This window comes from Muscardinus avellanarius (genome assembly GCF_963383645.1).
Source record: "Muscardinus avellanarius genome assembly, chromosome: 1".
In the NCBI taxonomy this organism is placed as follows: domain Eukaryota; kingdom Metazoa; phylum Chordata; class Mammalia; order Rodentia; family Gliridae; genus Muscardinus; species Muscardinus avellanarius.
In genome coordinates, this window is record NC_137786.1 from 93386851 (window position 1) to 93412337 (window position 25487).

The 25487-nt window shown below is 43.8% G+C and overlaps 1 protein-coding gene across 2 annotated transcripts in view; it reads right to left on the reverse strand.

The window, feature by feature from the left end:
- The window catches only part of EFNA5 (ephrin A5), a gene marked incomplete at both ends in the record, with an annotated part of 293870 nt that extends 290002 nt beyond the window's left edge, over window positions 1-3868 (reverse strand). For both annotated transcript variants that reach the window (XM_080705718.1, XM_080705717.1), the window contains one exon: window positions 3744-3868. In XM_080705718.1, the coding sequence (XP_080561844.1) occupies window positions 3744-3868 (125 nt within the window). The remainder of the gene's footprint in view (window positions 1-3743) is intronic.
- Window positions 3869-25487: the final 21619 nt, after the last annotated feature.

The window sequence follows — 25487 nt, forward strand, 5'->3', positions numbered from 1 at the left end:
AGCACAAAGTGAGGAAATTGGGTATCACTGAATGTATATTGGTCGTATTTGCTGCTCTATTATTTTCTGATTGCATCCATAATGTCAACCAGGAGACACATTTAGTGATCCTAGTGTCTATTTGGCAAACAATCAAAAGAATCCAAGAACTTTTCAAAGTATACAATGTTTAAAAGAATATCCTTATTGAAAGCATCAAACTGTTTACAGCATGCTCCAGGTTAAAAGGCAAATTCTTAATATGAAGTCATATCTATCTTTAAAGCTACTAAGGGAGAATGTAAATAAAGCTTTATTATTGAAAGTCTTTAAACGTTACGTGAAGGCTTTCTTCATTCTTAAAGAAATTAAGGACAAATAATTATATTCTCTTTGGTGTTTTTACTACTCAAAGTTATTTAATAAGATTCTAGTTTAGAATGCAACATAACATTAAAAGGATCATTGTATCATTCACACTTTTAGGTGAAACTCGGACAAGTTTTCAAATCTTAGAAAAGTGAAATATGTATGTCGAAAATTATATCATATATAATTTGTATATATAATAGAAATTATTATGTATATAATTTCTATTTAGACTAATAGTTTTCAGTTGCTATTTCATAGATCTGTGCCAACTCAACACATAACATCATTTTGATCTCTATCCAATGCATACTGGCAACTAAAAAGTTAGCAGTATTTGAAAATTGAATATCTACTTCCCAGGAGTGACTAGTAGGAACATAGATTCTAATAGTAAGACTGTTCTGGAAGCAAATAATTTTTATATTTTCCCGTGATCCTAGATTTATAGATGCTTATGATATCAGTGGAGAGGCAGAAATGATACTCAATATAGCAGGTAAATTACTATTGGCTAAATGAGTTACTTGTAACACAAGTTATACAGTAAGATACTTAATCCCTATAATCAAGACACATTTAATTCTAATTTTACCTAACTAAACATAATTTCAAGTTCAATGTATCAGAAGCCAAATTGTATTTACTTCATTCAGACATAGTATCCATTCTTGTCAGCTTAATGTATCCACTGAACTTTTAAAAGAACAATAAAAAATCTACTTAAGTTGCAATTAACATTGTTTACTTTTAAAAAAATAAAGATTGAAGTCTTTTGATTATATTACTGGTTTGCCAAATCTTGATACTTTGTATATAAAGCCAAAAATCATGGCTAAATTACTTTGCAAAATGATAAAACATCTAAAAAGGAAATGTGCAACACTGAATTTATAAAATGTAGCAAGCCTATGCAAATTTTATGAAATATTTCCTCACTGTCTTTTGTGATAAACTTTTTATTTTTAAATTACTCATTTTGCATTTGGCCTTTTTATATTATATCCAACTTTGCTTTTCTTAACATATAAAAAGTACCATCTTATTCAATATTTCTGACTTAAAACTGCCTACCACTACATACTTTGTAAGTTTTACTGTAATAGCATACCAAAATAAATGCCTCCATAAACGCCTAAGAATAGCAAATGTTAGAGCTAAATTTCTATGGGATGAGAGGGGTATATCAGTCTTTTGCTTGGATATTTCCTAGCTAATAATGATCAAATAGGAAGGTATTTCCACAGTCTCCGAATCAGCATCCTGACTTAGGAATAATCTTGGTATTTTAAAATTCTAGAGATTAACTTTGGGCAGGTTTGAAACCATCATGGCAACTTGAGCAGAAGAGTTTTCTTCAGACAGGGCAGATCTATTAAAAAACATGACCTGTGACAAAAATCAATGTGCTAATCTCAAACCAAACAACAGTATCAAAAGCATAAAACAGAGATAACCTAAGAAGAAATGTCCTCAAACTCACTCAGACTAGCTTGACAGTTAAAAGGGGATGTTAAAGTAGGTTCTGCTTCAAACCAGGGGAAAGCAGAACACCCATATATCCAAATAAATAAGTACCAGAGGGGGGAAAAATCACCCTGTGAAATGTGGAGGAGTCTCAAGCAGGAGCAAAATGTCCCGAATTCAACTAACCCACTCACTTTATTTAATCAGGCGCTAAAGTTTAGAAATATATATATTCCTGTTTCGCTATAGGCTGTCTAATAAAATCCAAAAGGGAATAAAACCAACCAACATAATAAGACTTGCTTTTAACACCATCGCAACTGGAAAGCTTGCTCTATTTGTCTTGTCAGCTTTAATAAAAGGCATCTCCTCTGGCAGGATGGCTTCTCTTTCTCTTTTCCTAATAGTGGTAGGTGATATGTCAAAGAAGAAATCGCTTATCGCTTCTAATTCCACCACCCGCCTCCAAGAGACTCTTAAAAAAAAAAAAAAACTTTCAGGGTGTCTGCTCTTCTGCTAGGGTTGCATTTAGGACTTGGGCTACCTAGCTGTGTCTATTCTAGATTAGCAGGGAGGGGGTAGCTCCCTCTCGGATGGCCCCAGTGGACCGCTGGTGAGGAGATCCACCCGTCTGCGTCTGAGCTGACACCCTTCAGGCGGGGAATCTCCTTCTCCAACGGGCTGGAGGCGCTGGGCGCACTCTTGGCCTCCAGCCTCTTTTCCTCCCAACTTCCAGTCCAGCCCGGGAGGGGGTGGGGGAGAAACCTGTGATTTTAGGTACAATGGATACTATTTCTCCCTTAAGCAGGGACTAAGACTAGCCCACAGCTGGAAAATGGCCTGTATACCAGAGAAGCTGAGCTATAGGAGCCAGGGGAGTGAGGGGGCACTGCTGCGCACAGGCCGGAGAGAAAGTAAGATTTTGGAAGTGCTCGGGACCTAGAGGGGTCACACACACACACACACACACACACACACACACACACACACACACACACACACACATCTTCCAAGGTCTGAGCATTTTAGAGATCTGCAGCTGGCTGGGGTCCAACACGTGCGCTAGGCAGCCCAGGATGCCCACCTCTAGCTTCCCGCATACCAGGCGGGCTTTGGGGACGCCTGCAAAACGGTTCCAGGTAGCCGCGCGGTTCCTCGGGCTGAGCACCGCAAGGCCGCGGGCGAAGGGCTCCCACCTCCGGGTTCGGCCAACTCCAGCAGCTTGCTCCGCACACATGACGTAACCCGGTATTAGATCAAACTTTCTGGCACCTCGAACCCACGGAGGGTGTGTTGGGGGGGGGGGTGCTGGAGGTGGGAGAATCCTCTCCTGAGCCAAGCGCGCTGGGCCCATACTGACTCTGGGGCCGGGTGATTTTCTTGCAAAGAGGAAAATAAAAAGCTAAAGCTTCCGCTTCCCAGCCCCCCTCACTTCCCCTAGCCTGTGCGCTCTCGGTGCGCGCACCGGGAAAAGAAAAGGAAAATTAAAAAAAAAAAAAAAAAAAAAAAAAAAAACTTTGGGGCTGTTTGGCGGATTTTCTCCGCAGTCCCTAGCGCCCACGCTCCAGGGAGCTCCCCGCGCACAAGCCCTGCCGGGGGGGATGTCGGCCAGCCTGTGCGGGTGGGAAACAGAGAAGTCCCAACTCCCAGGCTCCCGCCCTTTTCCGAGTGCCCCCACACCCCGCAGAGGCAGTGGGTCTGCGTAGTCCCGGGGACTCCCGGGAGCACCCGGCCTCTCCGCTTCTTAACAAAGAGGGGCGCGATGCGAGCGCTTCCCGCCGGCGCCTCCGAGCCCACTGCGTCCGGCGACGCGGGCTCCGAGGGTGCGCGCTGCCCGCAGCTGGTGCGCGCTGGTCCCCGCGGCCGCCGCTCCTCGCTCCGGGCTCCGAGGCCCTGCAGCCCCGGCTCCGCGCCCCCCGCCGCCTTACCTGGGGTTGCTGCTGTTCCAGTAGACGGCGTAGCGGTCGGCGACGGCCTTGGAGCCCGGGTCCTGGCTGAGCACACACATCCAGAGCACCAGAAACACCAGCGTCAACATCTCCACGTGCAACATCACGCCTGGCCAGCGGCGGAGCCCCCGACGCGCCGCTCCGGGGAGAGAGTGGGGATCCAGAGGGAGGGAGGGAAGGGGACAGAGACAGAGCAGGCGCCAAATAAATAGGAATAAATAAAATGAAAGGGGGCGAGTAGGGAAAGCGCACACCCAGCTGGGGAGGGGTTGGAGAGCGAGAAGAAAAGGAGGCGGCGGATGGCGGATGGGGGGGGGGTGTTGACGGCAAACTCGCACCCCCACCGGAGGGTTCGGAGGAAAAAGGAATCACAAGATGGAGAGGAGCGTGCGTGTGTGTGTGGTTGCAGCGCCGAGGGCGGGGGAAGCGGTGCCCAGCTGCGTCTCGGGCGGCGGCTGCAGCCCGGTCACCCCGGGCGCGGGAGGTGCGCGCCGGGCCGGGCGGCGGCAGCGCGGGTCGGGGCGGGCGGCGGCGCGCGCTGCACAGTGCCCGGGAGTTGCTCGCCGGGGCCGAGGGGAGACATACACCGGGCCCGGCTCAGCGTCGGCGCCGCGGGCTGCGCACGGCTGGGCAGGCGCCGGGGGCCCGCGCCCCGCGCCCCGCTTCGCTCCAAGTTACTTTGGCGGCCGGTGGGAAACTGCAGAAGGGCGTCGCGGAGACGGAGGGCTGCACGCCGACGGCCCCGGGAGCCCGAGAGCGTTCAGCACCTCCCCGGTGCCTCCGCCCGGCGACCCCCGGAGGTCTCCGCGGAGTCGTGGGTGCTGCGGTGCCGGGCGGCGCGCCGAGCTGGGCGGGGATCCGGAGCCGCGAGCCCGGCCAGCCGGCGCCCTGGGACTGGCGAAGCGGCAGCTGCGCTGGCGAGGAGCGGTCTTGCTTCGGAAACCTCAAAGAAAAGTTTGGCTCTCCGGGTGTCCCCGCAAGTCCCCGGTGGAGCCGGACGGCGGCGGGGCCCGGGGCGGCACCGCGGGCGCCGGCGAGGTCGGGAGCGAGTGGAGAGCAGAGGTGACGAGCAGCCAGCCGGGCGGAGCCGGGATGCCCAGACCTGCCGGACGGCGCCCAGCCCACGGAGCCGCCGGAGAGCGGGCGGGAGCGGAGACGATCACTTTCGAGTGGATCCCTCCAACTCCAGGAGGGGCTGGTGTCAGTCCGCGTCCGCCTTCCGGAGCGAGCCCCGGGTGAGCTCTCAGAAGTGTCCCTGTGACTCCGCCGGGGTCTGCTCCAAGCACAGCAACTTGTAGAGATCCATCAATCAGCTCGGATGGGGGGAGAGAGGGAGCGCGCGCACGAGTGAGTGGCACCTCCCGGCGACTACATCTGAAAACCGCCTCGTCCTCCCGCAGCTGCTCCTCGGGCAACCACGCCGCAAGCGGAGGCGAGAGCCACCCACCCACCGAATCCTAAAACCCCTCCCACGGCGGGAAAATAAATCAACTTGAGTGCAGCAGTACGCGCAGACCTGGAGAGATGGAAACCACTGGCGAGAAGTGAAAAAGGGGTAAAAGTCAGTTTTGCAAAAGAGAGGAGGTGGAGTGGATTTAAAAAAAAAAAAAAAAGGAGAGAAAAATGCTTTATGGGAAAAATCTCCTCGGGCACGCCCCCTCGTTAATGACCTGCGTGTAAAGACGGCAGCAGAGGCGGCCCAGCGGCGGCCGCCGGAGCCGGGCGCGAGGCCGCGCGCGTGGACGTGGGCGGGGGCGGGGGCTCCGCCCGGGCGTGTTGCACGGGGCGCGGGTGTGAGCTCCGGACCCGGCAGGGGGAGGCGCCGCCAGCCCGCCCCAGCCCGATGCTGCCGCCGCGGCCCAGGTCATGTGGGCTGCCTTTTTTTTTTTTTTCCTCCAAGCAGTTTACTTGGGAAGGTGGGGGGCGCTGGAGCAGCCAGTCAGGGAACAGCCTGCTGTTTGCTTACAGATCGAGATTTTTTTTTTTTCCTCTCTTTTGACTCCAACCGGATTGGTTTGCTCCACGAGAAAGAGGCGTTTTCCTAATCTCCTCCTTCCCCACGCCTCCGACCCCCCCCCCTTACACACACCCCACCTTCCTGAAACCTGACTAATTGAATTACTGGGAGTGTCGGAGCGCGCTCCTCCGCCCCAGCCCCGCAGCCGCGGGTAACCCTTTGGATGCTGAATTGCGTTGGGGCCCGGGAATGATTTGACATCTTTTTACCCTGGAGTAGGGTCTTCGGGTTTTAAAGGGACTGGTCCCCACTCCGTAGATGGAGAGCCAGGATCCGTGTCTGCGGCCCTGCAGGTGATAGGATGTCTCTGGCAGGCTGGATCAGAGCTAAGTGAATGCGTGTTCTTGCAAACCCTGGCTTGGTTCTTGATGTCGTCCAGTGCCCGAAGCTGGGTTCTCTGGAAACCCAAGCCTCCTCTCTCTCTCTCCTGTGCCTTTCAAACTCTGCCTTCCAACCCGGGATTTGAATGTTCTTGAGCAGGAAGCAAGACTTTCTTTGAAGTGATGCTCTGAAAACACTTTTTTTTTTTTTTTAGAAAAATCGTGGCAATCTCGGTTTAAAGTGATTACAATTCCGTGCGAACCTTCAACAGAGAACAGGAATGCGGCAAGCGAGCCGATCAGCAATGCGTTACACCTTTCCCATCTTCATCCTGAGGTTGATTCGCTGCCCACTGCCCCCAAATAAATGCCTTGAACTAACCCGCTGCGGGAAGAGAGGAAGGGTGCCGGAGGGAGGGAAAGGAATGCCTTTTCTTTGTAATAAGGCCTCGCGTTCCTGGGCTTCTAGGACCGATTGCAGAGCCTGGGTCCTCGGTCGCCCGCCGCCGAAGTGCGCTCACCCGACAGCGAGGAGTCGTCCTCCCTTGCCAGCTAGTGAGTGTGCACCCTCGGTAGGAAAGGCCGATCCCAAGAAAGAAAGCGGTTTGGTTTTTCTCCCTTGCCAGTTTTCCCTTTTACTTATTAGCTTAATAAAATTAAATATCATATTCTGCCTTCTGCACTTTCCCGTCCGCGGGCTCGGGATTTCCAGGCGCTTTGGAGCTGTTTGGAAGCGTCCAGACGCCCTCCAGTGGCGGGCCCGCAGTCCACACCCAGCAGGGGCAGCGCCGGCAGCTCAGCGCCTATTGAGTTGGATGGTAAAATCCAGGGTCTCAAGAAGAAAGACTTTGGGGGGAAACAAACAGGTCCCATAAGCACGTAGTTACCTGGCTACGGCTCTTTCCTAAAAAATTAAGTCGTTTCTCAATTACAGAAATTTTTTTCCTATCGAATATCCTGGAATTATCTTAGGAACGCAACTATCCTGTGACTAGATATAAATTACAACCTATATAATTATGAACTCCACAACCAACCACCCTAACGTACCAGCCGCTTCCTAAAGAAAATAAAAGTTCAGAATATTAACACAAATGCTCTCCTATCCTCTGTATTTTGCAGTGAGAAAGAAGTAGGGAAAGTTAAGAAACCACAGGATAAGCTTTTATTTCTGAAGTCAATTTCATTTAAAATGCAAAATAAATAAATAAATAAAACGTTATTTAAACCGGGCATGGTGGCACACCCTTGTAATCCCAGCATTTGGGAGGCTGAGACAGGAGGTTCGTGGCGGTTCACTGACAGCCTCAGCTAGTTAGTGAGGCCCTCTGCAACTTAGTGAGACCTTGTTTAGGGCTGGGGGTGTAGCTCAGAGATAGAATGTCCCTGCGTTCCATCCCCAGTAGTGCAAAAATAAATAAGTAAATAAATAAATAAAAAAGCATTATTTACCCCCCACCTTTCCAGTCTTTAATCTTGCTGATGTTCAAGTTCTTGGCTTATGTTAAGGGTGTTTTGATTTTTTTCTCTGTTGTGGAAGGATGGATTTCTTCTCTCTGCCTTTTTTGGTAGTGGCTTTAATAGGTGCTCATATGACAGGAGTTTTGCAGAAAATGTTCTGGACTCTTTTGCAGGATGTATGCATCTCTAGGAAGAAGAGGATTCACGACTCCTGTCTTGGAGAAAATGCTGATCCTCACCGAAGAGCCTTTTTAGTCAGAGAACTATCAGATATCAGGGTTTAGCAAGCTGGTTTCCTGTGGCATCAAAGCCGGAGGGGTGAAGAAAAAGAGAATGATACACACTTATTTCCCATTTGAAACACACACCATAATCAAATGTGAAAAATCAGTATATCAGAAGAATAATGGTGTCTTCATATTTTAAATGTCTAATTTTTTTAAAGTCTAAATAGCCCCATTTTAAATAGAAATAAAACACTTGTGTTCTTAAAATTATTCAAGGAGTTGGAATAAGATACTGAGATTTGAAATTACTCAGAACATAACTGAAATGTCTATGTGAAATAATTTATAAACCTAAATCAAATGCCTCCTTCTGGGATTATATATCTAAGGAATGATTGATACTGGAGTTACTAAGCAGCAATATGATATATACATACTTGAAAAGATATCATTTGAAGAGTGATATTAACTGTATACTTATTGCTGGAGAATGTGACTTTGTCTCTTCAGGAAAACACATGATTTAAATCTATACAAATCAGCACTACATAAAATAATTGTATTATGATTAGCCTGTGTCACAATGACAATGACTTTTATCCTTTACAAAATAAGTAGTGTTTTGACAAGTATAGCAAGGGGTTCATATCTGACTGCAAGGAAACAAACAAGAAACTCAGAACACAGAGGAATAAAAGTGCAGGCAGTGTTGGAATGCTTTAGATTCAACAAGGCAGAAACAACTGTCTTTTCAGTGTAGACCATAAACCTAAAAAATAGTTTGGTAACAGAACATAAGGGTCTAAATTGCCATTCTGAAAATTGATTAATTTTAAAGTTACAGGCAACTGAGTATCTTGATGGTTTAAAAACCAGTGATACTAAAGCAATAATCTATATGCCTCAAATTAAAATATAAACCAAGGTTTACTTATTTACTTAATTTTTTGGCCTTTATCTATGTAAATCAGTGTTCTAACCTTGGCTATGAATCACCTAAGGGAGCTTTTTGGGAAAAAAAAAAAAAAAAGGACAATGCCAGGGACCACTCCCTATTTTAGTTGGTGAAGGGTGGGGACCTGGATATGTAATTTTTAAAAGCTCCCTAGAGAATCCTAATGAGCACAGAGGATTGAGAACCACTGATCCAGGTAATTTATTTTTGCCTTAATTACTTCAGTCTTTCAGGCAGAAGTAAATTCTGTTCTTATTTATCTGGAGAAGTGTCCCTGCTAACCAGGGAGGCAGGAATGTTGCTACTTTAGAGAACTGATTTTCATGATCCTCTCTATGAAAACAATGGGATGCTTTTAAATAATTTTCTGTGCCACAATTATAAATTTATGAGTGTCATTTCCAAGATGTGGTTTTTTTTTTGGGGGGTCTTATTTTTAAATATGGGTTCATCTTTCTTTATGGACTAGTTTTTTTTTTTAATTAGCTTCCACTAAATTGAAGTACAGAAATAAGCTGGTGAATCAAATCCCACAGTCCATAGACCAAGCAACTCTTAATATAACAAAATGAAATTAAACTAGATATTCAAAAGTTAAACTATAACATATTTAGAAAAGATGAAAAAACAAGTTCTAGAGCAAAGATTAAAGAAATAATAACTAAACACAGAACTTTCTAACAGATGACTAACAATGTTAAGCCAATCCTACTATTTTTCTATAACATTTAGCATTTCTTCAGAAACCCCAAAAAGCTCAATTCCCAATACTAAAAATGTCACTCAACTTCCCTGCCCACAGATGGTTTGAAGTTCCTAATGAAGCCCTCTTTCTGTCTTCCCCCTTTGGAGCAAGTTTCTCAGAACATTTAGAAATAATTTTGCTAGGTTTCCTTTATTTGGAGAATTCAAGAAACACTTCTTTTTTATTTCTAAGCTAGCTGTCTCTTCTGGGTGCAATCTAAAAAAAAAGGGGGGGGGGCGCTGCTAACCAGAGCACTACGTTCATACTTCCAGCATGAATTTTCCACTTTTCCTCACTCTCCCTTCTGTCCTGGGGCTTGCTGGAGCACAGTTCACAGCATTCTTCTTCTTAATGTCTACAGATAAACAGAAGCAGTTTTGCAAGTTGCTGCAATATTCTGAAAGAGGCACTTGAAAAGGTTTTTACTCATGAACTGGTAGGCTCTTGACTGTTATTTTTCCTATTTTGAAACATGTTTTGAATAAGAACAGAACAAACTCTTTAAACATATAGAAGTTTTAGCAGTCATTTTGGTGGATGCCTAAACCATAATTAGGCACCTATGTAAGTATGTTTTTGTATATTACAAGTGTGTACATATCTGTGTGCAATTCTGAGAGGCGCAAACAAGAACTTCTTGATTCAACCAGTGTCCATACTGCGTTTTATTATTTAGATGTCAATATATATACTATAGAGTGACACAACTCGTTTTCAACCATAAAGTTGAAACTGGTAGATGATTTTATTTCATGGTTTCTCTTACTACTTAAACATATATGTACTTTTTATTGCTTTGTAGTACTCTCTTCGATTATTAAAATAAAATTCACTAAATAAAAATTAACTGTATTTTACAAATCTATTCAAATACATATAGTGTCCTAAAATATTCTTTGTAAATCTTTAAGCACACAGTATTCTTCATTTAAAAGATACATATTGCCATGAATGCATATTGTCAAGAAAATTAAAAGTTGAATTTATGTTTTCTAGTCACAGACATCTACAACATACCTTTTTATAATGAAAGAATATAAGTTGGTGTTAGAGAAAGTTAATTTGTACTTTTTTCACATTTATTCAAACTAATAATTATGTTTTATCTTGACAGCTCTATTTACCATCTCCAAAAATAACATAAAATATGCACTTTTATATTCTTTTACTTGTTTAGAGACCCCCCCAAAGCTATTACATCTTTTCAAAAAAATTTACTGATATCATTATATATACACATGCATATACACACACACACATATATATATATGAGAAAATATACAGAAAGAGAACTTATTTCTCAATCAATTTTCACCAAAGATTTTCACCAAGTTCTGCGAGAATTCTATTTAAAGACGAGCAGAGGATATAACCCCAAGTCAATAAGCATGATTATATAAAATAGGAAATGCTGCTTCCAAGCCCCTTTTTAGCTTTGGCTTTACTTTTTTTCCTTCAGCTCCAAACTGGCTAAGCAAATTACAGAATTATGGCAAACCAAGATATCTTTCCTGAAGTTATGTGCATTTTTTTTCCAGACAAAAGCCTTCTTTAGAGAGATTTGGGTATCGGTATTTTTCAAGTCTGGATTATTTTTTCTTATTTTGGCTTACTCATCTAAATAATTCATCCTACCCCCTCCCCCCCCTCTCTCTTTTCTCTCTCTCTCCCCTTCACTTACCTAGACATGCTAAAGATGGACTTGTATAATTCACTACTAAATACACTACTATTTTGTTAAGAAAAATTGTCCCCTTACCTGCAGATTCGTAATTCTAGTCTGAGGCTTGCACATACTTTATGCCAACATCGTAAATTTTATTGTGATATTGTAAAGATACAGTGAATACAGTGAAGATATCATTTTTAAAGCAATTCACTTTAAGAGTTATAAAGCTGGTCTCTATAGAAACCATATAACTTATGATCTTAGAACGTCAGATAATAATACAGAGGATTATTGGCCAAAACTTATTTTAAATGAGAAATATTTTACTGAATCAAATCTTTCTAAACTCAAGTCTGTGGAGGAAAGTATCCACTTAAAATGACTAACCTTTAATCAGAGATTATCACTCTCCATTTCCATTAGTCTCCCTTTTTTGGCATGTGATGTATGCTAAATTAAATAGGATTTATTGGTTCAGCTAGATTCTGAATTACCCTCTTTTCCTGTGGATTAGGAAAGTGCATTTCTTAGCCCTTTCCCTTGAAATACATCAGAATCTTTTATGTGAACTATCTAGTATTCTGCACGCTTCCAATGCTTAATAAATATTACATTACAATATTAGCATAATAATAAATCACCTGAAAGTACTACATAGGCTATTAAGTGAGATTCTATTCAGTTTGAGCCAAGACATCAGAAAGTTTTATTTTCTCCACACACATACAAAATAATTTTAAAACTCCCTTTCCATGAAACGTTCTTGTATTCATAAGAAGTCTTCATCTTACAAAGTGAAGTGGTGAAGGGAACATCTTCCAATTGCATATTTCATTTGTTCGATATATATTCTGAGGCCTGGATTTGCCATTTTAATAAGAGAGCATTTAAAATTAGGCAGACAAAAATGGAAATAGCACCATGTGTCAAGTAAATGTCCTTTTCCCACTGAAAATACTGAACACTGCTACGAGATTACCATGCCAGCAGCTACATATTGTTTCTTGCCATTAAGAAGCTCTGCTTTTGTCTATGATTGGTTATGTCACATAGATCTGGACTAACAGCCACTGAAAACGTGAGAATTTCCCTTATGGTTGCAAAAAAAGAAAAGTAGAAAATGATTCAGTTAACACAATCCCATCCTAATTGGTTGCTTTAAGAGAGGTCCTAGTTTCAAACTGTTATAAGGAAAAGAATAAAAATATTTTCCTTCCAAAAGTAGTGTTTAAATATTGTAGTGTTACCTCTTTATATGTGAATCAAATAGGATAAAAATGATGCACCATCTGTGGTCGACAGAAAGTGGCCCAAATAGTTGTCGTACAGTACCACTTTGCAGCTAGCCCCTATCATCTACATAGGAAGTCTATTTTTCCATCTTTTGAATCTGAGTTGACATTATGACTTGCTTTGGCTAAAATGATGTGACCAAAGCAAGATTATGCCAATTCTGAACCATGCCTCAAGAAGTATGCAGGCGTCTTTTTCTAGGAACTCTGCCCAGCTGCCATGTGCAAACACCTGGGCTAGCCTTCTTTTTGATACAAGACATGTAGGCCAATGATCCCCAACATGTTAGCCAATCTCTAGAAAGTAGAGCTACCTAGATGATTGTAGCTTCCAGAAGATACCTGTGACTGCATGACGAAACCCAATTGAGACTAGGAAAACTATGTGACTAAGCCCAACCTAAATTATCAACACACAGGATCCTGAGCTGAATATGTGGTTTTTGTTTTAAGCTCCTGAATTTGGGGGTGCTTTGTTATACAGCAACAGATGACAGATACATCATCTTCCTAAGTTATTGAAAATAAAATTCAAATATTATTTAGGTCAAATGTTATTTTTCCCAACTTTGATTTTGATTTTTACCATTGAGTTAGTTGGTGTTAAATCTATAATTTGGCAATTACAGCTTTCTGAATGTGTCTAACAGCAATGTTTGTTTCTGGTACCTTATAAATTCCATAGGGAGTCTTTTGCTTTGATTTTCATTACTGAGTTAGTTGGTGTTAAATCTGTAATTGGCAATCACAACTCTCTGAATACTTTTAACAGAAATACCTGTTTCCTGCTACCTTATAAATTATATAAGGAGTCTTTTGCTTAAAAAAAAGAAGCCTTACACGGAACACAAAAATGAATGCAATTAATGTTCAGACCTTTCTAACCTCTTTGAATAATGTCATTTAGTTAGAATAGCAAACCTGAGCAGGTGATTTATCCAGGGGTGATTCTTCTTCTAAAGTGGTGTCCTGCAAGAAAAATGAAATGGTAAAATCAAAGGAAGCTTGTGTTTAGCTTCATCTCAAATCTCTGCATCACTCACTACTATTGATTTAACATCATGGCACCTCCATATTTCAGCAGGAGTATCTGCCATGAGACAGAAACTGTAGTGACCCTGGAAGGGTCATCTTGCTGTCAACTTCAAATTACAACATCTCTACTCTTGGCTGGCAGCCACAGCGGACCCTGGCTCTTGCCTCTCTCTCTCTCTTTCTCTTTGCAGATGGAATAGATGTGTTTCAAGGAAATGAGATATACAGTGAAATTTTATATATCAATTCTCATCTTTCCTTAATTTAAAAGAACTAAAATGGAAGGAGGATTTTGTCAGGATTCCTTATATTCAGTACCCCTGACTCTGTTTACTAAATTGAGTTTACTAACCTGAGTTTCTAATGAGCACCATTTACTGGGGTCTAATCCACACATGCAGAGTTGTCCTTTAAGCATTCTTTGTGGTTTCTTATCTGCAACAACTGAACAATTGGCTGCCCCTTCTTTGTGAAACTTTCATATCCTTTGATATTCCTTATTTGACATCTGCAGACTTCTTTGTTCCTTCTTTCTCTCTTTTTCTAAAATCTCCAACTAATATTTTGCGCCACCTCATAGCCCAGTGCCAAGAACATAGTGAATACTTGATAAGTGCTCGTGGCATGAATAACTGCAAAATATTTATCCCTTAAATGAGTATTTTTAGACCTCTTTTCCTTCTTTACTGATATAATCTTGAGCAATTGCATTCACACTCAGGTCCAATTGCAGTTTTTTGTTTGTTTGTTTGTTCTTGTTTTTGTTTTTGTGGCTGTCTCTCAAGATTAAGCTCTAGGATTTGCAGCTGACCACCATGGTGCTACTTTCCCAGCCTTCTCACTGACTTTTCCACATGACTGTCCTCTGATACCTCCTAGGTAACAAGTTCAAAAAGTGCATCTGTTTATCCAACAGCCCTGGCCTCCACCTTCTAGGCACTGCTCCTCTCAAGCATGGCAAGGTCAGGATGAAGTCCCCTGCCAGTTCCCAAATGAAAGCTTCTAGCTGACAGACCTGATAAAGCAGAGGACTTGGAAAGGGATGCAAAAACTAGTTCCCCATATTTGCCTTTCTATAGCAAGTTGCTTCCTAACACATCTCTGCTGTCTCCTCTTACCACTATCCAGGATCTACTCCACTTCACAGCTGGGATGATCTATTCCAATAGCTCCACTATTTAAATTTCTTCTCCTACTTTCCAGATAAAGTTAGACTACTTTGCATGGCTCCTAGCCCCTGCACAAGCTGATCTCTGCCTTGTCTTTCACTTCATCTTAGAGAATCCTTTCTCAATAACTGCAGCTATTTCGGCCTTCTGTCATCTCCTCAAAAATGCTGTGCATCTGCCTGTCTCTGAGTCTCTGTTTATGTTGTCCTCTCTGCCTGAACATGTAAGCCCCTTTCCTGATTAACTTGCATTCATCCTTCCAATCTCAACTCATCTGTTACTTTGTCAGTCAATTTCTTCTGACCTGAATGAATCAGGGCTCCTTTCACAATATGGCTCTGAGTTCCTGCCCTTCATAGCACCTGAGCACTGATGGAAATGACATCTTTCTGCAGCTATTTCATCTGCTTCCTGTGCTAGTCCAGGCAATGTCCATCATCTTCTCTAAGTTTAGCAGCTCTGCATGTAGATGGCACTTGCGAAGACACAGAAGTGAGTGAATGAATAGATGAGTGAGCTAGTGCTTTACACTGTGATTTCCCTTGTGGTTTCCAATAGGAACCAGATCTTGGGTTATAAAAAAAAAAAAAAAAATCGGCAGTGGGGGTGGGGCAGGCATGGTGGCACATGCTTGTAATCCCAATACTTGGGAGGCTGAGAAAGGAGGATCTCTGGTTCACAGCCAGCCTCAGCTATTTAGTGAAGCCCTCTGCAACTTAGTGAGACCTTGTTTCAAAATAAAGAATTAAAAATAGGGCTGGGGTGTAGCTTAGAGGGAGATTATCCTTGGGTTTCAACCCCAGTGCTGAAAAAAAAAAAAAAAAAGAAAGAAAGAAAGAAAAGAAAAGAAAGAGAAAAAGAAAGAAAGAAAAGGCAGTGTGGGTAAGAAGGAGAAATTCCCTCTTAAAGTGCCTCTCAAAGCTTTGGAAAAGAAAGATTTTCCTTGAGTTTAAACTCCAGCAGTAGCCAGGAATGGTGGCTCACGCTTGTAATCCCCGCGCTTGGGAGGCGGAGACAGGAGGATCACGCTGGTTCGGAGCCAGCCTTGCTGGCTTAAGAGACCCTGTTTCCACATAAAAAGGTAAAAATAATAGGTCTGGGAGTGTAGCCCATGGGAGTGTAGCCCAGAGGTAGAAGGGCTTCCAGGAATCCCAGTACCACCAAAAAAAAAAAAAAAAAAAAAAAACTCCAGCAGTAGGGGATGAAATTAACTTCCATGAAAACTTGCAGCCTGGAGCAAGACCTACCTGAAAGCTTTCCCATTTCTGAAAGAATACGACCACCTCAATGGCTCAATGGGAACCAGTCAGAAAGAGAGCCAGGAAAATAAAATAACCCAATGAAAATCCAAAATTATAATCTCTGGGTACTCTCAGAGAGGTGAATTTTGATTCAATTGACAGGTAAAGCTGAATTCTAAACAGCTCCTCCCAGCTATCCCAAGTCACATAGCATCATACTGCCTTGTATTGATACCACCAAACAACCTGTTAAGAATCTGCCTCCCATGTAGCTTTCCATCCATTCATCCATCCATCCATTCAGCCATTCAGTCATAAATTTGTTGAATATCTAATATGTGCTGTAGTACCCCAAAGTGAAAGCTTCAAAAGTGACCTTAGAGCTGGGTGTGGTGGTACACACTTGTAATCCCAGCATTCAGGAGGTTGAGAGAGGAGGATCACAATTCATGGACAGCCTCAGCTACTTAGTGAGGCCCTTTGCAACTCAGTGAGACCCTGTTTCAAAATAAAAAATCAAAAACAGGGCAGGGAGTATAGCTTGGAAGTTGAATGTCCCTGGGTTCCATTCCCAGACCTACCAAAAAAAAAAAAAAAGAATGGATTTTTAGGTCTTCCATTTTGAAGGCTCCTGTGTCAACCTGTGATTAAATAAATTTATGTTTTTCTCTCATTAAGCTGTCTTTTGTTGTAGGGTATAGCTATGACCCTTTATGATGGGCAGGGGAGGCATCACCTCCTTCTTATGTTTAGAATATGGTTTGCTCCTCATGGGTTAATGTGTTGGAACCTTGGCCCCAGTGTGGCAATGTTAAGAGACATTGGGACCTTTAAGAGGTGGAGCCTACTGAGAGTTGGTTAGATCATTGGAATGCTACCATTCAACATCATTAAGAAACCCTCCCAGGGCCCAGAGGGTGTTATGAAAGAGCAATCCTAACTCCTTCCCATTCTCTGAATTTTTATGTCTCACCCTATGCTGTGCCTTCAAACACTTGCTCCCACCATGCCATCTGCCATGATGTGCTACAGTCATGAAGGACCTCACCAGAGCTGATCAGAAGCCAACCAGGCTCTTTGACCTCCAGATCTATGCGCTAAATAAACCTCTTTTTTTTTTTAAGTATCCAGCCTCAGGTATTGTATTACAATAAGAAAAAACAGACTTATCTACCCCTTTCCCCAATTACATGTCATGCTTTGAGGAAACAGTGGTAAGTGGACTTCTGGGAAGATGACAACCCAGAAAAGCAGCATTTATGAGTCCTGCAAACAAACAATCTCTATTGACACAAAATCAGTGCATTTCATAGCCAGAAAACACCATCAGGAGAGAAATAAAACTGCAAATACAAGGGACAGATAAAAAGAAGGCTAGAAGAACAACCAGAGACCAGAAAAGAAACTAGCCTGCACTGCGGAGGCAGAGCCATGCCGGCGCCATCTTCCCTCACAGTACCAGGCTCCAGAGAAGAAAGGGACTAAGAATGGAGCTCAAAACCAGAAAAGAAATAAGCCAGCCTCATGGCCGAGGGCGCAGCAACAGCACCATATCACCAGCAGTGGTGGCAAGTGCACCACGCCCGAGACAGCTCCAGATCGGCTCACTCAACAACCCACAAGGCTTCAGAGAGGAAAGGTAAATAAGGAGCTGAAGTTACAGGTGATGACCATCCAGGTGTAAATCAACAGTTTTATCAGCACAGAGAACGTCTAAAACTCCCAGTGGCTAAGCTCAGCACATTCTCCAGGAACTCAGAACAAAGCTCAAAACCAGAAAAGATATACACCAGCCTCACGGCCAAGGGTGTGGCAACAGCACCATATAGCCAGTGGCGTTGGTGAATCTACCAGGTCTACGGCAGCTCCAGAATGGTGCACTCAACAATCATGAGTGAAATTGCAGCCCCTAAGCGAGAAATCCCAGCACTGCACTCCCAGGGACTTGTGCAGCTTTGATAATCTCCCTGGGTCTGAGATTTTGCAATCCAACCCAGTGAAGGAATAGCAGTGGCAGAGATAGCAAACCCTAGTCAAAGCTCCCCATGAGAAAACACCCAGCCTGGCAACCCCATGGTCTCATGAAGCCCCGATTAACTCCCTGGGTCGGAGACTTTAAGATACAACCTAATAAAGGAGTAGAGGTGACTGAGATTACCACAGACTGAGATCCAGAGAACCCTAAGTGAAGTCGTAGTGGCCCAGGGAAGAACCCAGAGAAGGCATAAACTTCTGAAATCATGGGAAAGAGGAATAACAATAGAGCAATGAATGCCCACAAACTCACAACATCATAACCTGATAACAAAGAAATTCAGAGATCTCCAGAAGATCAAATCAGGAATATAACTGTAGAAATAATACAGGACCTTTGAAAAAAATTCAGAGAGCGTCTAAAAGAAATAAAAGATGGAATCATTGAAGTAAAGGCCTCAATTCAAAGTATAAACAATCAATTAGAATCTTGCTCCTAGAAGATGATCACTCCAAAAACGAACACATAGTTTATAATTTAGGGGAAAAAATATTTGACAGCAGGAATTTGACACTGAAGAAATGTGGGCCTATCTTAAGAGAGCTAACCTAAGAATAATTGGAATAGAGGAGGGAAAAGAAGGTGAAACCAAAGGGATCAATAATCACTTCAAGGAAGTAATAGCAGATAATTTTCAAAACATAGAGCAAGAGGTTAATACACAGGTCCAAGAAACATATAGAACTCCCTTTAGACAGAATAAGAGAAGAGGTTCCCCGTGCCACATAATTGTCAAAATGACCAATGTGAAAGCCAAGTAGAAAATCTTAAAGGCAACAAAAACAAAAGGCCAAGTTACATTCAGAGGCAAACCAATTACAATCACTCCAGACTTCCCAAACCAAGTCATGAAAGCCAGAAAGGCTTGGAGTAACATATTCCAAACTCTGAAAGAAACAATTTCCAGTCAAAAATTTTCTACCAAGCAAAACTATCTATCAAATTAGATGGGGGAAATAAGAACCTTCCATGACAAAGAGAAACTAAAGGAATTTATGTCTTCAAAACCAGTGCTAGAGAAAATACTCAAGGAGATTAACTACAAAGAAGAAATAGGTAATACATACCAGAACCAAAGAAACAAGATTTTCTATCCAGCAGACAACTAAGCAAAGAAGAATAAACAGTATCTCAAACAGAAATAAAATCTTAACATGTTAGGAATTAAAAGTTCTCTCTCAATAATCACACTGAATGTAAATGGCCTCAACTCCCCAATAAAAAGACATGAAGTGGCAAAATGGATTAAAAACCAGAATCCATACATCTGCTGCTTACAAGAAACACACCTTATAAGTAAAGATAGGAACAAACTCAAGGTTAAGGGCTGGAGCAAGGTAATCCATGCTAATGGAACTCGAAGGCAAGCAGGAGTAGCAAGTATGATGTCAGACAAGTTAGACTTCAAACCCAAACTTATTAGAAAAGTCAAAAAAGGTCATAATTTACTGGAAAAATGGAATAATCCAGCAAGAGGAAATAACAATAATCAACATCTATGCCCCAAACATAGGTGCAGCTACTTTTTTAAATCAAACTTTTTGTGACATGAAGTCACACATAAATCTCAATACAATAATACTGAGAGACTTCAACACACCTCTCACAACATTAGACCAATCTTCGAAACAAAAGGTCAGTAAAGCTGCCTTAGAAATAAAGAACACAATTAATCAAATGGACCTGTTGGACACATACAGAATATTTCACCCAACTACAACAGAGTTTACATTTTTTTAGCTGCTCACAGAACCTTCTCCAAAATAGATAACATCCTAGGACACAAAATGAGCACTAGCAAATTCAAAAAATGTTACATACTTCCCTGTGTCATTTCAGACCATAATGGAATGAAACTAGAAAACTATGGAATGAAACTAGAAACTATAAGAAGACCCAGAGAAACAACATAAACATGTGGAGACTGAACACAACACTTCTGAATGAAGAATGGGTCATAGAAGATGTAAGAGGTGAAATAAAGAAATTTCTAGAAACAAATGAAAAGAAAGATATAACATATCAAAACCTCTGGGACACTTTGAAGGCAGTATTAAGAGGAAAACTTATAGCACTGAGTGCTCACATAAGAAAAACAGAAAATCTTCAAATAAATAACCTAACGACACACCTCGAAGCTCTTGAAAAGCAGGAACAATTGAACCCCAAAGCCAGTAGAAGACAGAAAATTATTAAAATTAGAGCAGAAATTAATGAAATAGAGAATAAAAAACAATAACAGAAAATCAACAAAACCAAAAGCTGGTTTCTTGAAAAAATTAACAAGATTGATAAACCACTAGCCAACCTAACTAAAAAAAAGAGGGAATCAACCCAAATTATGAAGATAAGAGATGAAAAAGGAGACATTACTACTGATGATGTAGAAATCCAGAGGATTATCAGAAATTACTTTGAAAAACTATACTCCAACAAAATGGAAATCTGGAGGAAACTGACAACTTTCTATATAAATACAACCTTCCTAAACTGAGTTAAGAAGATATAGAACACTTAAACCAAACAATAACAATCAAAGAGATTGAAACAGCAATAAGGAGCTTGCCATCAAAGAAAAGCCCAGGATCAGATGGCTTTCCAAGTGAATTCTATAAAACCTTTATAAAAGAGCTAACCCCAATACTTCTCAAACTATTTCATGAAATAGAAAAAACCAGAACTCTCCCAAATACATTCTATGAAGCCAACTAATAAAGACAATTCAAGAAAAGAAAACTACAGGCCTGTATCTCTGATGAACTTGGATGCAAAACTATTAAACAAAATACTAGCAACACGCATTCAAAACCACATCAAGAAAATCATAAACCATGACCAGGTAGGGTTCATCCCAGGAATGCAAGGCTGGTTCAACACACAAAAATCAATCCATGTAATTCATCATATAAACAGAATCAAAGACAAAAATCACATGATCATTTCAATAGATGTGGGAAAAGCATTTGATAAAATCCAACATCCATTTATGATTTAAAAAAAAAACTGCAGAGAATTAGAATAGATGGAACATATCTCAATATCATTAAGGCAATCTACAATAACCCCACAACCAACATCATATTAAATGGGGAAAAATTTCAAGAATTCCCCCTAAAAACAGGAATGAGACAAGGATGTCCATTACCACCACTTCTCTTCAATATAGTACTAGAGACTCTAGCCAAAGCAATAAGGCAAGAAAAGGAAATCAAAGGAGTACAAATAGGAAAAGAAGAACTCAAACTTTCACTATTTGCAGATGATATGATACTATATTTAGAAAACCCAACAAACTCAACCAAAAGGCTTATAGAACTGATCAACAAATTCAGCATAGTGTCTGAATACAAAATCAATCTTTTTTTTAATTAATTTATTTTTTAAATTGGTGCATTGTAGTCATATATCAATCACATTGGAGTACAAGACTTGAGAGGATATACAAGCACACATCATCCAATTATCCCTCCTCCAGCCCCCATCCCATTTCCTCCCCCTCCCTCCATCCCACACTTCTATGGTGATTTACTTTGATACATTTGTTTATGTACCTCCTGTGTTTTAAAGAGGCTCCGTCCTCCAGTATTACATACCCTCTGATTGGTCACATTAGTTGCTTCACTCTAGGGCCCTTTCTATAGCTCAACCTCTTCCTGTTGCCCTTTTCCTCCTAGTTATTGCTGATTAAGAGAAGCGTCTGATTTATATTTTCTGCGATATTTCTCTGTGCATGCTGCGTTGCAAGTACTAATCCCACTCTTGATGGTCCCAGTAGTGGTCTGGCTACTCAGTGGACTGATCCAGACCTCGCTGGCTCAAGCAGCGGCCTTGCCTCATGGGAGGCCCCAGTTCTGGTCTCGCTGGCCCCTGAACCGGTCTAACCCCTAAGCTGGCTTTGGTCCCGGCCTTGGAGGCCGCAGGAGTGAACTTGCCTCACGCCAGGCTCCGATGCTGGCCATTGGCCCCTACACCGGTCTAACCCCTTGGCAGGATTACAATCCCGGCCTCGGAGGCCGCAGCACCGGCCTAGCCTCATGGCAGGCTCCAATGCCGGCCTCGTTGGCCCCAGCACCAGCCTAACCCCTCAGCAGGCTCCGATCCCGGCCTCAGAGGCCCCAGCACTGGTCATGCCTCACGGTAGGCTCCGCTGCCGGCTTCGCTGGCCCCAGCACCGGCCTAACCCCTCGGCAGGCTCTTATCCTGGCCTCGGAGGCCCCAGTACCGGCCTTGCCTCACGGCAGGCTCCAATGCCGGCCTTGCTGGCCCCAGCACCGGCCTAACCCCTCGGCAGGCTCTTATCCTGGCCTCGGAAGCCCCAGTACTGGCCTTGCCTCAAGGCAGGCTCCGATGCCAGCCTCGCTGGCCCCAGCAACGGCCTAACCCCTCGGCAGGCTCTTATCCTGGCCTCAGAGGCCCCAGTACCGGCCTTGCCTCAAGGCAGGCTCCGATGCCGGCCTCACTGGCCCCAGCACCGGCCTAACCCCTCGGCAGGCTCCGATCCCGGCCTCGGAGGCCCCAGCACTGGTCGTGCCTCAAGGCAGGCTCCGATGCCGGCCTCACCGGCCCCAGCACTGGCCTAACCCCTCGGCAGGCTCTTATCCTGGCCTCGGAGGCCCCAGTACCGGCCTTGCCTCACGGCAGGCTCCAATGCCGGCCTTGCTGGCCCCAGCACCGGCCTAACCCCTCGGCAGGCTCTTATCCTGGCCTCGGAAGCCCCAGTACTGGCCTTGCCTCAAGGCAGGCTCCGATGCCAGCCTCGCTGGCCCCAGCAACGGCCTAACCCCTCGGCAGGCTCTTATCCTGGCCTCAGAGGCCCCAGTACCGGCCTTGCCTCAAGGCAGGCTCCGATGCCGGCCTCACTGGCCCCAGCACCGGCCTAACCCCTCGGCAGGCTCCGATCCCGGCCTCGGAGGCCCCAGCACTGGTCGTGCCTCAAGGCAGGCTCCGATGCCGGACTCACCGGCCCCAGCACCGGCCTAACCCCTCGGCAGGCTCTTATCCTGGCCTCGGAGGCCCCAGTACCGGCCTTGCCTCATGGCAGGCTCTGATGCCAGCTTCGCTGGCGCCAGCACCGGCCTAACCCCTCAGCAGGCTCCGGTCCCGTCCTCGGGGGCCCCAACACTGGCCTTGCCCCATGGCAGGCTCCGATGCCGGCCTCGCTGACCCCAGCACCAGCCTAACCCCTCAGCAAGTTCCGGACCCGACCTCGGAGGCCCTAGCACAAGCCTTGCCTCATGGCAGGCTCCAATGCCGGCCTCGCTGGCCCCAGCATCGGTCTAACCCCTCTGCAGGTTCCAATCCCAGCCACGGAGGCCTCAGTAGTGGCCTTGCCTCACAGCAAGCTCCGATGTCGGCCACTGGCCCCGGCGCCCGCCTAACCCCTCAGCAGGTTCTGATCACTGTCTCTGTGGTTATTATTTCAAAGGTTCCAGTTGTAATGAACAGATCTCTGCCTCCCCCGAATATTGGCCACTGGCATTGCCACTGCCTCCACCGTTTCAAATCCTTCCCAGGCTCTTTTTCCACTCTGAATGTTGTCCAGTGTTCCTAAGCATGCGTGATGGTAGCATTCGACATCTGGTGTAATTTCTCCAAAAAAATAAAGTTGTTAAGATCCGGTTTCTGCTTCTCCTGAATACAAGTCTCGACCACCATCGCGGAGAACTCTTTCAACACCGCATTTCTCCTTGGTCTCCGCTAAACTCTCTCCTTATATGTGATATCTGAGATTCTTAACAATATAGAGAAATAGCAGTCCTCTTTCATGACAAATTTTTCCATAAGTTCCAGTGCATTTAGAAAAGTTTTGTCTGCATCTCCAGTGTCCTGGCATCCATAACGGCTTTCTTACCTCCTCTCCGATATTTTTCTTTATCTTTTTCTGTTCTGGGCCCGGTTTCTCCAGGGGTCTGGCGTGCTACTCGCAGTTCGGCCTGGGGCCCAGAGTCCCGCGACCCAGGCCCCAGCTGGCGTGCCCCGCGTGCGACCCCTGCCCAGAACCCAGCATCTTACTGAGCCTGGTTTCTCCAGGGGTCTGGCGTGCTACGCGCAGTTCGGCCCGGGGCCCAGGGTCCCGCGACCCGGGCCCCGGCTTTTGTGCGCCGCGCACGACCCCCGCCCAGAACCCAGCGTCTTACTGGGCCCGGTTTCTCCAGGGGCCTGGCGTGCTACGTGCAGTTCAGCCGGGGCCCAGAGTCCCACGACCCGGGCCCCATCTGGCGTGCCCCGCCCACGACCCCCGCCCAGAACCCAGCATCTTACTGGGCCCGGTTTCTCCAGGGGTCTCAAAATCAATCTTAAAAAATCAGAAGCTTTCCTGTACACCAACCATAAATCCACTGAAAAAGAAATTCAGAAAACACTTCCACTCAGGAGCTCCCACAAAAAAAAAAAAAAAAAAAAAAATACTTAGGAATAAACTTAACCAAGGAGGTAAAAGATCTCTACAAAGAAAATTATAAAACACTGAAAAAAGAAATCAAAGAAGATCTTAGAAGATGGAAAGATCTTCCATGTTCATGGATTGGCAGAATAAATATCATTAAAATGGCCATCCTCCCAAAAGTGATCTACAGATTCCACATAATTAAACTACCAAGATAATTCCTCATAGACATATAAAAATCAGTCCTTAAATTTATTTGGAATAACAAAAGGCCAAGAATAGCTAAAGTAGTTCTCAGCAACAAAATACATGCAGGAGGAATCACAATATCTGACTTTAAACTATACTACAAAGCCATTGTAATAAAAACAGCATGGTACTGGCACAAAAACAGATACATAGACCAATGGAGCAGAATAGAAGACCCAGAAACAAGTCCACACACATTCAGCCAATTGACTTTTGACAAAGGGGCCAAAACATACACTGGATAAAAGATAGCCTGTTCAACAAATGGTGTTGGCAAAACTGGTTAACCATATGCAGGAAATTGGAAATTATTCCCACACTCTCACCCTGCACAAGAGTCAATTCAAGATGGATCAAAGACTTGGAAATCAAACTAGAGACCTTGAAGCTCCTTGAAGAGGGCATAGGTTAACACTGCAACACATAGGCACAGATAAACACTTTCTCAACAAGACCCCAAAGGCACAACAAATTAAAAGGCGAATCAATACATGGGATTGCATGAAACTGAAGAGCTTCTGTTCAGCAAAGGAAACTGTCAAGAACCTCAATCGAGAACCAAAAGAATGGGAGAAGATTTTTGCCACCTACATCACTGATAGAGGACTAATATCTAGAATATACAGAGAACTTAAGAAACTCAACACTAAGAAAACAAAACATCCAGTAACAAAATGGGCAAGCGAACTAAATAGACATTTCATGAAAGAAGAAATTCAAATGGCCAATAAATGCATGAAAAAATGCTCAACATCACTGGCAGAGATGAAAATCAAAACTACCCTGAGATTTCACCTAACTCCAACTAGAATGGCAATCATTCAAAACACAAACAACAAATGCTGGCGAGGATGTGAAGAAGTGGGAACTCTAAAACATTGTTGGTGGGGTTGCAAATTAGTGCAACCACTTTGGAAAACAGT